Source organism: Micrasema longulum, unplaced genomic scaffold (genome assembly GCF_059751315.1).
Source record: "Micrasema longulum isolate JH-2025_06_02 unplaced genomic scaffold, ASM5975131v1 h1tg002403l, whole genome shotgun sequence".
Lineage (NCBI taxonomy): Eukaryota > Metazoa > Arthropoda > Insecta > Trichoptera > Brachycentridae > Micrasema > Micrasema longulum.
The window spans coordinates 3,114-22,820 of NW_028279551.1; the positions used below are offsets into that span (position 1 = coordinate 3,114).

At 33.1% G+C, this 19,707-nt stretch overlaps 1 protein-coding gene across 1 annotated transcript; it reads right to left on the reverse strand.

Annotated features, from left to right (window-relative positions):
* Positions 1-1,471: 1,471 nt before the first annotated feature.
* Positions 1,472-19,333, reverse strand: LOC148272273 (MORN repeat-containing protein 5-like). Its single transcript, XM_088240263.1, has 5 exons — positions 19,182-19,333; positions 12,001-12,219; positions 8,301-8,487; positions 6,364-6,531; positions 1,472-1,715 (listed from the first exon to the last, which is right to left on the reverse strand). The coding sequence occupies exons 1-5, from the start codon at positions 19,234-19,236 to the stop codon at positions 1,472-1,474; spliced, it is 873 nt and encodes a 290-aa protein (XP_088096389.1). The 5' UTR covers positions 19,237-19,333.
* Positions 19,334-19,707: the final 374 nt, after the last annotated feature.

Below are 19,707 nucleotides of genomic sequence, written 5' to 3' on the forward strand. Positions count from 1 at the left end.
CAATGAATCGAATAACAAGTGCGAATGGCCAATTTGTTTCGTAGAAAATCATTCGCCGAATAAATGTTGTAATACGCGTTCTTGTCATACTGAGTCAGATTCGTCAGAGATTACACATACACACTTTTATTAATTTATTTGTCTCTTGATACAAAAGAATCGCATCCGTTTTTGCGCTATAGTGTTAGTTTGTGGTTAGATATGCGATACAATGCGACCAAGTTATATTCAAAACACTATGCGGAAAGCAAAAATGATTTTCTTTTATCCATTTCTACTGTCATAATTCGTACGAGTATGCTAAATGTGTCACATTTTGTCATAAGGTTTGCCAGTATAGTGATTTTAATGTTTATTAATCGACTGAGCACAATGCAATAACGATTGACGTACAAAGCAGGAGTCATATTTTTTTGTTACAAATTTGACTGTTACATAAATACTCCGCGTATCTAGGTAATTTATGACCAGATCCCGTATGTTTAAATACGTAGGTTAGTACATATATTATAAATATACAACTGGCAAATTATGAATGATTACAATATCATGAATATCTCGTGATATATTTTTTATAATTAGGTATAATGTTCTGTCTACCATTCTTAATGTCCTGGGTTCGATTTCTGACAGGGTGGACTTGAAATATTGATTGAGATGACTGCCATATGTTATTCTTCCTGTACTGGATTTTTGAATGCAGAACTTACCACTTTACCTACATATATAATGGACTCAGTATTGATGTAGACATTTTTAACTGCCCGTTGCATTTGTACAGAAAATTTCTTCATGGGGTCGATTATTTGGGATAGTTGCTGAATATGCATCTTGAGTGGTTTATGCCATGTATATGTGCCGCATGTAATGTACATGTTTTATATGTGCGTTCATGTGTGTGCGTGGATGGCTCGGAGTGTACATTCGGTATTTTTATTTATTTTAATTTATTACCTCCATGGAAAACGCAAATGTCAACAATTATTCTTTTTCCACTTAAAATTCTTATTTATTTTTTATTTTGTTGTCACATTTAATGTTTATATCTTTTCAATTTATGAAAACTTAATTGGTCTTTTTATGTTAAAAAAAATTGTTGTGTTTAATACTTATTTTGTATGACTGTATGTTTTCTGAATAAAATAAAATAAAATTAATAAATAAATAAATATAACAGACGATAATGTTATTTTATTACCCATATCAAACCAAATAAAATAATTTTAAGTACACTAAGGCAAGGTGACCAGTCTAACGGCTCGTATTAAAGTGAACAGTAAAATAATACTGAATTTATAATAGAATGAAAGATAAGTGATAAATCTACATAGTTGAAATAACCAGTGACCAGTTTCATCGCTTTCCCAACATCTTCGAAACTAGTAAACTGTTAGGTGATTAATGTGGACAAACATCATCTTTAGAAATGGCAAATAACACAAATCAAAATAAGAAAACAATGCTTACATGTTCAAGCAAATCTTTTATTAATTATATAAATAACATATAATGGGAATATGAAATGAAACATTACATTACACGTCTGTTGTCTTTGGTATTCGGCTTTTTCAGTTGAATCTATATTTTTAGTTTCCGATTCAGGATTTAAATCTTTACATTTCATCCACTCTTCATAAAGATCGGGCCTTGGTCCAACGGGTTCGTCCCACGCTTTCCTGTAATTTTCTTTAATCCACTCAGGATTTTTCGGAATCCTAAAATTATATGATTTAACAGTAAACAATCAATTAGGTACTTGCTTCGTACATAAAATAAAATGTTTGACTCCCTATCAACTCATTTTTTTAAAGCATGCAATCTAAAATTACTACAAGCGCATCCATTTAGAGATAGAAAAATTAGAGAAAAAAATAGTTTAAAAAAACCTAATATTTAAAAACTCGTATTTCAGCTAAAGTTGGAAATTAATGATTGTCAGTTAAATTAACCCGAAGTATATTTGTTTTTTTTTTCCTTTTTACATTGTAATTTATCACTCGTTATATTTTTGCTTTCTTCTCGCTTTGTTTGGCTCAATTACGGTATCGTTGACATATATTGTATCACTTTGTCTCTTTAAACTATGTAAAATATTAACAAAACAACTACAATATCCACTACCAACAATTATACCGCCATCTTCACAAGACATTAAAACTATGGCTTATTATTTCTCATTCGACTAGGTTGAAAGGTACATAAATTTTGGGATATTTTATTTTATTTTATTTTATTTTATTTCATTTTATTTGGGATTTTTACAGCTATTACATAAACAAAATAATTAGAAAAATCTTAACAATACTAAAGCCAATTAAAAAAATCCACTGTAAATATAATGACACATAATATATAAGAAAAGAAGTTTAGTAATTGTATTTGTGTGACGTTTGTATTCATGTGTATGTGAATGTGTGTATGCGTGAATGAATGAGGGAGAGGATACATGTGCGTGTGAGAATGAAAGAGGGAGAGGTATGGGTGTATGGGTGCGTAAGTATGAAAATAATATATTTGCTTAAAACTTGTAAATTGTATTGAAAATGGTACAATAAAGAGCTTAGTAAAAAGTTAGAAACCTTTTTGTTAAAATTCAAATGACGAAATGATGTAAATTGTTTTTTTTTTTAAGTATGTTAAATTCATTTTATTTTTTAAATTTAACTGATACACATCGAATGAATAATGTGCGACGAGTCCTATACAATACAGTAGGTAACCACAAAATGCAGTAAATACGAAATAATGACAACAATAAAATAAGGTTTGACAATACGAGAAACGTTGATTCAAAACGAACACACAAATGCATATTATATGCACCTACATAATATATAAATAAGAATAACATATAAGTTTAATAGAAATGATTCGGATTATAAAAATCAGGTGTCACAAACAGTTGGCCCGCAGTACGGGGATACATAATTATATTTAAAGATCTTCTCACTATAAAACTTATATATGTTCAGGGATAGAGAGCAACGGAGAGGAGGATGCGGACAAAGACAATTTATTACCTATGGCAGTTTTGATAAATTTAATATTTTTGGTAAATATATCTATTTCGTTAAATTTCCTGTTGTACGTATCCATAATACGGTTAATCGTAGCGTTTTTTGACGAATTTGTTCTGCATTTAGGTATGTGGAAAAGTTGTGTATAACGCGTTTGTCTCTGTGGTACCTTAAGATGAATGCGGTTAACCAATTCGGGGGAATCTATTTTATCAGATATTATGTTGGTGAGTAACACTATATCAGCTGTGGTTCGTCTATCAGCGAGAGTTTGGATATTATGAAAAACGCACGCTTGGCGATAATCTGGAAAATTGAGATGTAATCTACGGTTTAAATTTTTTATAAACATTTTTTGAATTCTTTCAATTTTGCAGGAATGAATTTTATAATAAGGAGACCAGACAGGTGAAGAAAATTCTAGTAAACTACGAACATAAGAAAAATATAATTTTTTAAGAGTATCGGTATTTTGAAACGGTTTGCCGTAGTATAAATCCTAGTGTTCTAAAAGATTTTTCAGTAATACTATCGATGTGACGATTAAAAGTTAATTTTTCATCTAAGAGGATACCTAAATCACGGACTGTTTCGACAGATTTAATATTAACTAACTAACTAACTAACTAACCATCACGCCATTTCCCCGGAGGGGTAGGCAGAGAGGATAGAACGCCACACCACTCTGTCCTGGCACACTTCCTTTGCTTCCTTCACATTCATACATCTTCTCATGCACGCACGTCGATTATTCCGACTTTATTTAATTTGTAATTACAATCGATGGCAAATATAGTCATTATAGATGCTCTTTTATTTTGTATTTGACCAACGAGGGAGATATTAAGAAATTTGGAATTCTCTAAAATAGAAAAAAGAGAGTAACACTGAAAAAGTTCAAATATAATAAAGTTGAAAAAATTAGAAAAAAAAGGTTGAAATTGGATGGATATAAAAAAAAGACGAAAGTAACATGTATCCATGTTTATATATAACGAGCTGAAACCGGCAATGCTCTGCTATTGTTAGATTTGAGTATGTAGTTGTTCATAGAATAAAAAAACACAATTGAAATTTTGATTTTTGTGTTTTGGATTACATAAATTATGAGGATATGCGGTGGTAGAGAATTTCGATAAATAGTTATTTAAAGATTGTTTGTCTGTCACTATCTTGCAGATGCCTCCCGGATACTATGCAAAAAAGACAACTGCATGTCGGACCTTTTATACTTAACTAAAATTGACAAAATCGACGTTTTGTTGACCCGTTTTACGCACCTCAAAACTAAACCAATTTTGTTATTTTTTTAGACAGAATATTAGAATGAAAATTTCTGTATTGGTACGTCTTTTTAAATCGCTTGAATATTCACGAAACGATGTAAATTACACTTCATTCAATTCTTTACATATATTTTATTTACTCTTAACACTATTCACTTCAAACATTATTTTAAAAGTTTAAATAGGTACTAAAGAATAACCTACAGTTGAACCGTCATCGTTTGCATATAACTCATGTATATTTTATTTTTGTTTGGCGAGCCTTTTTCAAAATCCACCAAAGGATTTATATTTATATGCTGATATTAAAGATTAAAATGTCAGATTGAAATATTATTTATTTTACAATAAATTCACTTTCAAACTACCGAACGGGACTTGCCAAGTATTATTATAATCTAACTTTCTTGTTAAGGTATTATATATTTGTTATATATTTATCACATGTACCCGGTGCGTATAATTCTGCCTCCCTTGCATGGTTTTAAGTCAAACAGTTTTATTTTAAAGAATAATAGACCTTATGAAGAAGTGTTGAAAGACTAAATTGCATTTAGGAAAGCTGGAAGATTTAACAGGTTAACAAGATTTGAAGTAAAAAAAAAGTTTTATCTTTGGCCGCGCAAGCTCAAGCTTAACCTTTCCATTACTATCCTAAAAACACCCGCGCGTTACGGTGCTGTGTAGTCGCTACACATTAAAAAAATAAGAAATTTTAAATGGGAATATTTATAGGAAATGGCTTTAATTAACCATAATTTCATTCAAAGATGAAAATATTTCAAATCTAACTGCTGAAAACATGAACAAATCATTAAGTATCGCTAACGACTCTGGCGAAACGTGCACCCGCGCCAACTTCCCGAGAGCTACTAAGTAGCTAGTAATGGACTACGTGACTGGGCATGTAGTGGACGTGTAACGCCAGGTGTTATTGGTATACTGTGAAGTATACTTTTGATGATATTTGTAATTTATCCCCGATTTCCGATAAAATGCTTTTTTGTGCCTAATAAGTACTTATTATTTAATAACAGATTATTTCAGTCGATACGTAAATGTGTAATGAAAGAATACTGAAAATTTAAATCCAATACTTATTATATTAAAAAGATATTATAGTTATTAGACGCAATGTAACGCAATGTATACTAGCTACACATCACCGGGGAGAGAGGGTTAATCCAGTAGTAATAATTTCTGCCGATAGAAGCGCACTAGTTCGACGCATGGAATTAGGTTTTAAACTAAATATATATGTTGTAAATTTACTAACGTTAGAAATTCAAACAATGGCTTGTGATGTTTTCCTTATAATAATGGAACCTAAAATATTACTTTAGATGTAAAAAATATGGTAAGTTGCAAATAATTGGTTATAGGGAGAATTCGCCCCTGGTAGGTACAGTGGTATTATTAACTCTTAAAAGACTGTGGTAAATAATCCCCTTGCACGCGGTGATCTAACGTCGTGTTACCACTAGTAAAAGACGGAATATTCTAAAGCTCAGAAATTAAAAAAAAAAACATAGAGACACACTGTTTAATAATTTTCCATAATTTATGCAAATAAATAAATAATTTAGCCCTGTTATAGCAAAATAAATTAAAAATCATAAACACTCAATACGCCGCTCATGTTACGCGCGTGCGTCTTCCATCACTGTCATCAACCGACTGAAGACTGAATTTCACTGAATCTGTTTTACACAACACCCGCCACAGAACATCGTCTCTTTCTTTCTCGTTATGAGTTCTATCTTCCTAGTTACGAGTTCTAACTTCGTGCTCTCTCTTATAAAGATGTGTTGCTGAATTAGCGGACATTTATTCTTCGCGTAGGAAGGATAAATATTTTTTGTATTAACATCTAGCATAGTAATACAAATTTTGCTTTCCAAATCCGGTGTGAAAATGTGCATTTGAAGATTACAAAAAATACGACTTCATATTTGTTTAAAAATAAGATATATATATCAAGTCTTGTATCCTATGTCAACTAGTGTGACATCACATCCACACAAGAGATAAAAACATTGAATAAAAAATAGGTTACCTACCTTACTATCTCGTTGAGATCATTTGCATCCCTAACAACGTTTCGGACAGGATCATAAAAACCGTCTCCAGTATCATATAAACCATTAGGAATGTTTCTTGTTGGTCTTCTTTCAGTGCGGATTGAATTTCCAGCGGGATTTAACCCCATGGCCATTTCATAGCTGAACCTATAATCATCGATGGGGAATGATGTAAAAACATGGATGAAAATTAAATCAATCACCGTTTCTCTACCTGCATCCAGTGGCGCCCCGGGCACAGGATCGGTAGGTACTTCAATTGCAGTGTGTCTGGATTATTCTTGTTACATGGAAGGCAAGGCATTAAGTCTAGTGATCCAGGTGCCAGTCCAGGAACAGTGAAATATTAATTAGTAGCCATTTAGGTGGTCGATCGTCCTCAGCGGAGTCATCCTAGTGTTTATGTAATTAAAAGTTCTTGCTCAAGGGTAAATATTGTACCTTCAGCTGGTAGTTGTATTTAGAATACTGGAGTGTATGTGTGTTGTTGGTAACTTTGACATATCTACAATCATTTGCATACCCACATATTCTGGCAAGCACATTCCAGAATGAGGAAGTTCAGTGTCTTTTTAAATTTATTTTTTGTTAATAGCATATTAAACCAAGCCAATTTTTTTTTTTATGTCATATTATCAGCTCTATGATTTTTTAAAGTTTTGTATTTCTGAAATATCTCCGCGTGTAACGTCAGAGGTTGTTCTATGACAGTTCTTCCGATTGGTTCGTTTACGGAGACTAAACCGGATATCCTTCAATACTCTCATATCATTGGATGGTTCATATGAACCAGTGACGTCATTTGAAGTAGTGCGTTTTTATTGAAATATTTTTTTATTTTTTCATCGTACATTTTTAAGAAATTTTACCGCACAATTTAATGCTTTAATTTTTACCGCGCGCAAGAAAACATTTTTGTATACAATTTCCCGTAGGGCTGAAGTTCTTCATTGTCTCTACAACTTAACATACCTAATCTTAGTGGCCCAGAGTATTATTTATTTATTTTTTTATTTATTAACATACACGGCATAATTGCCTTTTACAAATTTATAATATAAACATATAAGGTTTGATATTTTTTTAAACTACATATTTGCACTCAAAACTAAGGAACAATAATCAAGCCTAAAAATTATATAACATAATATTAAAAAAAAAAAAAAAGTTTAAATAAAACAAAAGTTTGAAATAAAAAGTATACGAGAACTTTAAAAATTAATATAAAAAGTAAATCAAATTTTAAACATAATATGTTTATAATAAAAATATATTTTTAAAAAAAAAACAGAAAATCATATATGAAGTAACTACATTAAATATGATTACTGCTCATCTTTGAAAAAATTTATAAGGTTTGTTCTATAAGAACAATACCCCACATTAAATATATCCGATATGTGGGAACAACTATTGCCGAGTTCATGAAGTCGGCTCAATACGGCATTACAATCATACACTGTGCGTGAGTTATTACTGCAAAACGGTGGCACCCTCCTAGTTATCCTTCCAGGCACCCTGAAGTTGACGAGTGACAAAAGTTCTGGGCAATCCCATATAGAATGCACAATTTTATACAAATTTAACAGGTCTATAATTTTTCTTCTATCGTTAAGTTTAAGCAAATTTAATGTTTTTAATAAAAAATCGTAATTTAAAAATTCATGACTAATTCCAAGTTTAAAATTTATGTATCTTAAGAATTTTTTTTGGATTGTATTAGTTTACATCTTTACAAACCACACAAGTACATAACAAATGCTGTCACCATTTTTTTCAAACTATGTTGTGCAATAATTTGTCATTGGATCTCTCACAAAAAAAAAACAAAATATTTTCATTGTAAGAAGTACAAATCCAGTACTTTAAACAGTGTAGGTCTCTTAGAAGCGAGATCTTTGACTATTTTCTATTACCTTCTATCAGGAAATTTCAAATAGCTCCAATCATTATCGGAATACGTGAGATCATCGCTAAAGACGATATGTCTATCCTTGAGTATCCCAGCCTCCCATGTTCCTTGAATTTTGATTCCATCATGATAGCTCAGTACTCCGTGACCGTGGAAACGGCCATCTTGAAATCCTCCAGAGTACTCTACCCCTAGACAATCAAAATAATTAAAAATGTATTATATTATCAACCTCGTGGTGTAATGGTCAGCGCGTTTGCTTACCCTGCAAGGGGTCTCGGATTCGATTCCCGATATGGCCGATATGAAATAATTATTTAAAAGGATGTTTTTACACTAGAATATTTCATAGTCCCTGGACTGGTGAAATGATCAAGATACGCTGCGATTGGTGTACCAATGCAGTGCCCAATGCACCGGCGTGGAAAGGAAAAATGATGATGATGATATATTCAGAGGCGATCTACCCATAATTGATATCACGGACAAAAACAAACACGATCTAAAACGCAACATATCGTCAAACCAAAACCTATAATAACGTGCAAAAGAAAAAAAAATGTTTATCCCTTAAGCACTGTAATATGGTAAAAAAAAATAAAGATAATAATTTCCCTATCCGTAACAAATGGTGCATAGGGCACCGAATTGATACATCAACCACAGCGTATTTCGATCATGTTTATTACATGAAGGTGAGTTGATCAGTCTTATGCTTCAGGCGCCAGTCCAGGGACTATTTATTTATTTATATATACGCCAAATGAACATCTTAAACGACATATTTATACACGAAAAATTATTATAAAAGTATAAAGTAAAAATACACAATTGTATATTGTAGACTTGGTGATATAATAGACTTTTATATATTCCTGTATCAAAACACTATTTTAAACCATGTCAACCATGTAAAAAATTGGAACCGAGACCAGGGAGCCGAACAATTTTTTTAAAATTTGCATTAATGTTTACATTTTCATTCACATGTACTGGAAGCACGTCGTTTGCTCGAGAAAGCCTACGGTGTGAACATGCACCATCAAAATCTACTTGTGAAGATTGGTTTAAGTGGCTATTTCGACACTGAAGAAAAGGCACGCTCCGGAAGATCAAAAACGATTGAAGTCGCTGATCTGCAAGCGTTATTGGTTGAATAAGATACGCAAACACACGATCAACTTGCAAAAGCATTAAACATGACTCGACAAGTTATTTCTGAACGTTTACATGCCATGGAAAAAAGTTCAAAAGGAAAGAAAAGGGATGCCGCATGAGGTGACTGAGAGACACATGGAAAATCGAAAAGCCACCTTTGAAATTTTGCTTTTGCGGCGAGAAAGAACGAGTTTTCTGCATAAAATTATTAGTGGCGATGAAAAATTGATACATTTAGAGAATCCTGAATGCAAAAAATTCTGGCTTTCACCGGGCAAATTATTAACATCGATGGCACGGCCAAATCGCTTCGAAAAGACAATTCTCTGTGATTGGTGGGACCAGAAAGGAATCGTGTACTATAGACTGCTGAAAATGGGTGAAACTGTCAATGCGCATCGCTAGTAACAACAACTAACCAATTTGAATCATGCATTGCTCGAAAAACGGTCAGAATGGGACACGAGACACAAACAAGTGATTTTGCAGCACAACAACACTCCTTGCCATCGCACTTCCATCGTCCAGGACACTATCAAAACATTGAAATGGGATCTGCTACCGCACCCGCCGTATTCGCCAAATTAAGCCTTTTCTGATTATCACTTGTTCCGGTCGATGGCCCATGGCTTAGCTGGGCTACACTTGGCCAATTTCGACGAAGTGCAAAATTGGTTGGATGGATGGTTTATTGATTGTTCGTTATCATTTTAGTCACGGTATTCATGTATTGCCAGAGAGATAGCACAAATGAAAGGCTAGTGAGGGCGATAGTTAAAAAAACATTTTTTTGTATTTCCCTTAAAATTTGCATAGCAGCAGCCAAGCAAGCAGGCAAGCATTGAGCATGTCAGGTTTCATAATTCGAATGAGTAAACACTTTGATAATCCAAAGGCCCTAATTTCATTATATTATACATTTGTCAGAAGCCATTTGGAATATGCCTCTCAGATATGGAATCCCCAGTATGCCATATATATAAGTAGAATAGAAAATATTCAAAACAAATTTATAAAGTACCTTAAATACAAAACCGGTATCTCTTATGTATCTACTCTAACTGCCTCCACCTTCCATGGAATCATTTCTCTACAATACCGCAGAGTGTGTGCGGACCAACTACTGCTTTACAAAATTATGACAGGAATGGTTGACTGTACAGAGCTGCTTGGTTTAATAACAATACATGTGCCAGCCAGGATTTGTAGACGGTACCACCTGTTTCATGTACCAATAAGTAAAACATCGTATGTTAAAAATGCTTTTTTTCGTAGGACTTTTTCAACGTACAATAGAAAATTTAAAAATATAGATTACACAAACATCACTCTGTCAGATTTAAAATTTACACTAAAAATGTATTATGTAACTTAGTAGACATTATAATAATAAATATGTACATCTCTCCTCCCCTCCTTATGCTCTCTTCAAGCATTATTGTCCTTATCCCGCCCAATTCACAGTAACTTAATGTTCTTAAAATAAATATTTAAAAAATCTTTGATTATTGAGTACATGAAAATAACATTTTTATATGTATAAATTGTATGTATTTATTTGATATGTAATATATTTTCTTTACTAACTTTGTATACTATGTGGAAATCTGTTATTAATTCTGAGTTTATACACTATATCTGTTTGTTTACTAAAAATATGTATGTAGAACTGTTAATTTCCCAAATAAAATAAAATAAAAAAACTCGGAAATTAGTTGCGCACATAGTTTATCTACGTTTTTTAAACTAGCATTTTTCGTAACAACAAATACAAAAATTCGTATTCTTATGGTAAATTTAAATATTTTAATTTTGAGGGCCATTTACAAAGCGTTCTAAAAAATTAATTTAGAAAGGGAATAAAGTTGTGGTAGCAAGGGGTTCTAACCTCGCACTTCGGATTCGTGACCCCGCGGCACTATCCGCCTCAACCCGGTTACATTTCCTTTACACTTGAACTCACACTCACACTCACACTCACACTCACACTCACACTCACACTCACACTCACACTCACACTCACACTCACACTCACACTCACACTCACACTCACACTCACACTCACACTCACACTCACACTCACACTCACACTACACTCACACTCACACTCACACTCACACTCACACTCACACTCACACTCACACCCACACCCATACTCACACTCACACTCACTCTCACACTTACACTTACACTTACACTTACGCTTACACTTACGCTTACGCTTACGCTTACGCTTACGCTTACGCTTACACTTACGCTTACACTTACACTTACGCTTACACTTACGCTTACGCTTACACTTACGCTTACACTTACGCTTACACTTACGCTTACTCTTAGACCTACACTTATTATTTTTATTTTGTTTATTAACGGACTTATTCAATTCATTTAACAAAATTAAATACATGCGATATTTTTTTATAAAAATGCATGTTCGATTGAAAGAAAATAAAATAAAATAATAAATTTACATATAATTTTTACATAAATAATACATCTAATACATTTATCTTTACACTTCTTAATAAAATTAAAATAAATACCGTGTGTAAAAGAAAAGGTTCCCGCTCCACTCATGCCAATATCGTCCCATTGACCATCGTACACGTGACCTGTGGCGACCTTCTCTAGCCCCCAAATCAGCTGACGAGACTCCACATTGGAGCCGTTATGAGAGTCAGATTCTGTAGAGCCCAGCCCACGGATGGAAATTTCCCACAGAGTGTCTCGCCTCTCCTCACTCTTTGGTCTGTCAAAACCATCTGTAAAATTTTCAGTGAGGCTGTACAGTTTTTTAAATACATAATTTAATTCATTGATTTACTTTTAAATTTCAATTACAGCGTAACAGGGCCCCAATAAAATTGAAAGAAAACTCTATTTATCTCTAATTCTCTAGAAAAGAAAACGGACTTTTATGTACAATAATGTATGAGATAATTTGCAATCGAACGTGTTTCAGTTATTATTTATTTTTTAGTACATTTATATACATGAATATTTAATTCTATAACTCTTTAAAGTGTTCCAGGTTCGATTCCCCCTGAAATAAAAAATAAAAAAAAATTCTCTCGGTTGGCTCTTCAGAGTTGAAATTCGCCACTATAATTGCGGCTCCAGCCTCATGTGGTAAAAAAATGTTTCAAAAATCGCATTTCAAAAATATTGCAAAAATATACAGCACATTATGAAAACATGGAAGTCTTAGCATAATTTACAAGGCTTAAAAATAATTGTTCTTGGCTGGTTTAAGTAATTACTTCACATTCACCATTCTGGCCATGTTCCATATACATAGCATACATATTTCTTTAATATATATTTCTGTTTCTAGTAAAATAAAAGATCTGAAGTATTTATTGATGTAGGTGAGTGAGTCGTCTGGTTAAATTGTCGTATTAAGCAACGCCTGTAAAATATTTATAAAAAAAATACAAACAAGAAAAATAATTTACATATTATTATCTACTATATCTACACAGTACTCTCAAAGTTACAATTCGCAAGAGAAGCCTTTTCTCTTTTGTAAAGAATAAAAGCGTTTCAATTTTTTGGTTAGGTTTTTTGTTTGACAGCAAACGTGTAACTGACAGTTTCGGTTTGCGCTTGCAATTCTTGATCCGAGTACATACGGTTCGTTATATTGCTGTAAACTGTAGCTAACGTCGTGGTTGATAATCATAGAATGATGTTTGTCCGACTGTATGGGCGACTCTATTAGCCAGTGGCGTGTTATTTCTCTAAGCTGTACACATATTTAAACGCTTACAAACTTGACAGAAGAAAGTAAAAATATTTATAAATCAAATGTAAATATTACAAAACAGCTTAGATCGGAAATTCCGTTAGGCAGTTTTTTTTTCAAAGTAAAATCTTTTGTTTTTGTGACGTAACATTGAACTCGAGGTGAAGAACAGCGGATTACGAGATCGTGAAAAAAATTCTCGGCAAAAGATAAGACTCTTGCAACGTCCAATCGATTTTACACCGTGAAATTATGTTCAATCCCGCTTTTTATCGTGTCGATAAAAGAGCTAAGAAATAAAAACCACCTGTCAGAGCTGCGATTTCGGATGGAGAAAAACCTTTATTTATTTTCGTCGGTAAAATTTACCGACTTTATTCACTAAAACTTGAAGTACCTAAATGAACATACTTTGGATTTTGATATTTTGAAACATCAAGATAGCGAGTAAATAATTAGTTTTACTAGACAAAGAAGTTTATTTGATTATTATTTTTGATCTCATAAACCTTTGAAATTATTTCGCTTTCATTTCTGTTATATGCTGGGTCTCAATCTGATAACAAATCGACCAAATTCATTAAACATGTCTTATTACCATTAAAAACATTCATGTATTCAATCGAATTAATAAAATTGTATTGAATGTATTTAAAACTTGCTAAAAAATCATTAAGGATGACAGGAATTTGCACCAAAATAAACAAACCTGCCAAAAGTTGCTCTACAGAAGCTGTCAAACTACTCTGTGTAATGCGCACTACCAACATAAGCAAAAAAACAAACGTACTAAAGGATACCAGCGATTAAAAATTAAACTCTCTGTTTTTTATTTCGGTAGGCATGGGAGTAAATTTGACTTTTATTGCTCAAAACAGCAGGGTAAAATTAAAAAGAAAAAATTCACCACTTGAATCGGTGTGGATCACTTAGGGCCTGATTTTGTTGAAATATCGGTACAAGGATACCAGTAATCAAAAAATAAACTCGCCACTTTTTAATTTCGGTATGTATGGCAGTTAATTATTAATGTTTTTGTTGCTCTAAACAGTGTTGTTTCTTTATTATTTTTACGTATATTCACTACTTGTGTTATTTAACAAGACAAATCCCTGCAAAAAAACTGCGTTTGGTCGAAATTAAAATATGCGCATGAAATTTTGAATGTGAAAATTTTGAATAAAAAAATCTTATATTTGGTATACATACAACATATCCATGTGTTAAAATGTATTGTAATATATTTATTCAGATAGTGGTACAGAAAGGGCAACAATTAGTAATCACTTTAACTAATACAATATATTTTATTTTATAATAAATATGCATGTTTTAATTGTCATTAATTCAGATTTTTTCTGTTCTAGCTACCTATGTGAATTACTGTTTTTTAACGAAAACCCAGAATGAAAGGGTTTACTATGGGTTTTCAATAAATAAGATAATTTGTATTATTTTTATGATCTGAAAAGTATTTTAGTTAAATTTATTTACACGTAATTTACGTTAAATATACATATTTCAATTCAATTTATCAAAATCATAAAAAAAAAACTTCAATGATTTAGGCTTAGCCATATTATACACGAATCCTTCAAATTCACACTGCATGGTAAAACGACTTATTTATTGCAATATTTGAGTTTGTCCAAATGTTTGTAGACAAAAGACTGGATTTCACCCCCTCGGGAGTCATTAAGATTAACAAATTACAACAGTAATGGAGAATACCTTAAATAAGGTAATATGGAAGTCTAGGTATTTACAGGGCTTATGATCTGTCGTTGGTTAGTTCCAGTGGCCATTTTACACGCTGTGTAACATTTACCATTTTGCCTATGTTTAAACATCCATATTTCTTAAATTCCTCAATCCATATTCCCTTATATAAGGTATTCTCCATTCCTGTTGTAATTCGTTTGACTTCTTTATTATTTTATTTTTTGTTTTATTTATTTATTTAGTTTCTACTGCCAAGTAAAAATTTTGCTAAAGAAAATCGAGTGGAGATCAGTCGGCCTCATGGTGTTCTGGTTAGTGCGTTTACCTGTTTAGTGCGTAAACCTTTGGATAATGAGTTTGGAGACTCAGTTTTTCTCCTCACAGTATACGAGTAGGTATGGCATTGCTTATTTTTTTTATATTTTATAATGTATAAACAGGAAAAAAATTCTTATTACGAGCCGAAAATTTCAAATCCTGAAAAGTTTTGGCGGTTCAAAGCACCAATTCACACGTTTCTCTTGCGCCGTGAGACCTGAGCAGAATTAATATGATGAGGGACAATGAGACTATTACTTCCAGGCGACCTTTCACTTAAGCAATCTGAAATTGCATCAGTAGAACGTTTCTGACTAATCTGTATCACGTCGCAACAACCAGCTACTTAACTGGGCGTTCAGAAGCCGAAGATAATTATTGGACAACTGCATACTGCATAATAAAACGAGGTAAGATATGCAAATCTGCATGAGATTACGTAAAAACTAAACAGAGTTGAAGTTGAGGTGCGGGAAGAAATCGCACATATTCCTAATAAAAATTAATAATTTTCCATTTTTAATAGGTACAACTAACCCAGGAGGCGATACGGCTGGCTGCGAGATTTATTACTGATACCTCCCGAGAGCCTCAACCACGCTTGCCTACTTTACAAAGCATCCGGTTCTCGCGGTCCAGGACATTCACGACTGTCAGTTCATCGGCAGTTCGCGTCTAAAGTTCGGGACGCAGACCTGATTTAGGAAAACACACGGGCGTTGACGGCAGGCAGAGAGGCCAGGAGAGATTTCGTAGTGAATTTTCTCGTAGTGAACGATTATTTATTATTGTTTCAGATAAATGCTGTCGAAACGCGATCTCTTGGGTGAATGTGTGATGTATGATGGATATATAAATACCATACATTGTGTAAGGCTGAGACGAACATTATCGACAAAACCAAGAGAGAAATGCTGCGGTTCGGACATGTAGAGCGAATGGACGGCGAAATAACGGCTAAAAAGATTGACGATGCAAATGTTGATAGATGCAGAAATCGAGGAAGATCGAGATAGACATGTCATGTACAAATACAATAATCATGTCAAAACTCGGAATAATCGTCGTGTGTGCATGATAAGGCGTATGAATGTAGAGGAAGCGAGGTACGTATGCAAATACAGACTTAAATGGTGGTTTATCCTCTCTGCCTACTCCCACGGGTTTGTTTTGTTTCTATTATGTTTCAGATTTACAAAACTGGGTGTAATTAAGTATTGACCTTTGATTAAACATGTTTTTATGAAACCAAATTATAAAATAATCCCTCTATGATTTCGCGGAGCTTTCATCATATAATTTTCTTATCTTTTTTTATTTATTTATTTATTATGGAAATCACAGTATTTTTTAAAAACACAAAGTACAAGAAAAGTAATCTTAAAAATTTATATCATTTACAAATTTTATAATTATTTATTATGAACACAGAAGGAGGAAAGAAAAAAATTAAATTCTACAAAAAATAAATATTACGAAAATTAAGTAAAAAGTGGGTAAATAAAAGGGAGAAGGCATGATATAGTCCCACCTCTACCTTCCTTCCCTCTCTCTGCTTCCATGAACATTTATGTGTATTACTGAAAATTCACAACCAACAATAATTAATACTCTTAAATTGCAACAGAGAATCTCATCTAGATAAATTTTTGTTAGCTCTTTTTCTTCACAAAACACCAACAGATGGAAGAGTAAAGGAAGTTTTAATATTTAAAAATAAACAGAACATTTATATATATATGTATGCAATATATGCAGCACTAAGCACCCGTCTTGTATTCCATTTAACCCAAGTTCCGGAACCTAACCTGTAGGCAGTAAATGTGAAGCGGAATAAAAAAGTGCGACATACAGCTTTGAATTTACGACTAACATAGACAGTTCAACTACGCGTGTTCCACGGCAATGTTTACCCGGCAGCGCTCATTTTTCAAAACATAATTTCCAACAATCGTTAATAATAATAATAGAGTTTTTACTCAATAAAATACAAATATTATTTCACATTATAAAACGAAAAACAAAAAATTTGTACTGACACACTATTAAATAATAGTTTGTCATCAGTTGTTCTATGAAGCGGCTTCGTGGTGTAATGGTCAGCGCGTTTTTTTACTATGCAAGAAGTCTACGTTTCGATTCCCGACATGGTTGATATGAAATATTATTTAAAGGGGTGTCTTTACAATAGAATATTTCATAGTCCCTAGACTGGTACCTGAGGCGTAAGACTGATCAAGTTACCTTCACCTAACAAAAATGATCAAGAAACCCTGCGATTGGTGTACCAATGCAGTGCCCTATACACCATTAGGGGCGGAAAGGGAATAATTATGATGAAAGAAACAGGTGAAAGAATTGAAGGAATATGGATGTTCAAATATAAGCAGACTGGTGAATGTTACATAGTGTGTAAAGTGGCCACTTAAACCAGCCATTGACAGGTCATAAGCCCTGTAGATGCCTAGACTTCCATATTACCTTCTCTTAAATGTTCTTCATCTCTGTTGTAATATTTTAATATAAACAGCTCCCCAGGGAGTTGAATCCAGTCCTTGTCTACAAAAATTTGGACAAACTCAAAATATTGTTGATAAATTACCTGGTCCATGAAGAAGTATAGAAATTGAAAAAATAACATTTTCAGGCGTTGCCTAGTATGTAGGTGAAATAATTCAATTAGGTGAATCTCACCCGCATAAATAAAGGTTTCAGCTCTTTAACTTCACAAACATCAACAGATGAAAGAATTGAAGGAATATGGATGTTCAAATATAGGCAGAATGGTGAATGTTACACAGTGTGTAAAATGGCCACTTAAACCAGCCATTGACAGGTCATAAGCCCTGTAGATGCCTAGACTTCCATATTACCTTCTCTTAAATGTTCTTCATCTCTGTTGTAATATTTTAATGATGATGATGTTCTACGAAGCATCAGGTCTATTTGATTATACTTCAATGAGGCAGGATGGTAAATGTTACAGTTTGCAAAGTGGCCACGCAAACCAGCCAGATAGGTCGTAACCCCTGTAAATGCTTAGACATTCGTATTCTCTTTTTAAGAGTGTTTTCCCTCTCTGTTGCAGTAAATTTCAACCATAGAATTAAGAATAATCCAGAAGGAGCGTAGAATCATATTTGAATACATCGGACTGTGTCCAAAAAAAACCCCACTATGCCCCACTTTCACCGCGCGCATTCATGATGCGTAATGTTGCTTGATGGGAATAAAAATCATAACACAAATGTAAGGTAAAAAAAAAGCAATCTGTTCATTTCTCTAAAATTTTATTGTGCACGCGGAAACATTGATTGACACAACCGAGTAGATAAGTGAAGGGTCATTTAATAAGAGTAATTGAATTAATGAACTTTGAACTTTTAATACAAAACAAATTTTATTTTACATAAAACGGATATTTTCATATCATGTTAAATAATATTTGATGTTTTAAAGATAATGTCGTTCAAATGTCCCCCATGGCGTTGTTTAATCCGAGGTATAAGTTTCATTACTTCTCTCACTAGATGAACAAAGTAGGGTAAAAATTTACTACTCTGGCAACACTAACGAAATTTCCATTTTGTTTTTCGACAACCTGACAGATGGAAAAATAATTCAATTTTTAAGTAATGCATTTGCTACTTAAACATTCGTTTGCTAATTACAAATGAAATGTGACATTATCCTGTTTTTTTAATATCCTAGCAGTAATTCTACACTTTAAAAGGACACAACACGGCATAGTTGAATTCAAATCAAGAGTTGCGTACTAAGCGACGTCTACAAAGAAACTAATGGGTCAAAACGTAAACCTACTCATTTAAGAGTAGTTTAGTCGCCTTCGGTTTGATGCGCGTATGCGGTTTCTGAACTATTCTTAATTCTATGATTTTGAAACAAAAATTCTTTGTAAAATGTGCGTGAACAGTTTACCCGTTAAAAATGCTGTAGCTGATATCATTGACTTCTTTCTTGGTAATTTCTTCATTTTAAATTCTTCTCAATTAAACGAAACGTGTTAATGAAGCAATAAACCGAATACAAAATTACAAAAATATAAACATGACGTTTCTTCGAATATTAAAAAATAAACAAAGTTTAAATCAACATTCCACATTTGAAAAACTGATCGTACGAAGTATTTCTTTAGCCGGGACCTATACTCGTAAGTAGGTACTAATTTGCAGGTCGACACTGGAGATGCCACGAATGGTGATTTGGCCGAACAACGATTATTCGGCCACGCTCTCAGCCGAAGCGCCTGATGCTCGGCAAAAGATGAATGCATTTCGCGCGTGACAGGTCTCATTGCGGTGCGTGCGGGGGTGACTGGGCGGCGTATTTGTTTCATTTGCGAGTAGATCATGTCGAGACACGCATTATTTGTTCATTATAGCATCATCTTGTGTTACTTTTAGTCCTTGTTTGTAATAGTTAATAGAAATTATTTGTTTATTGT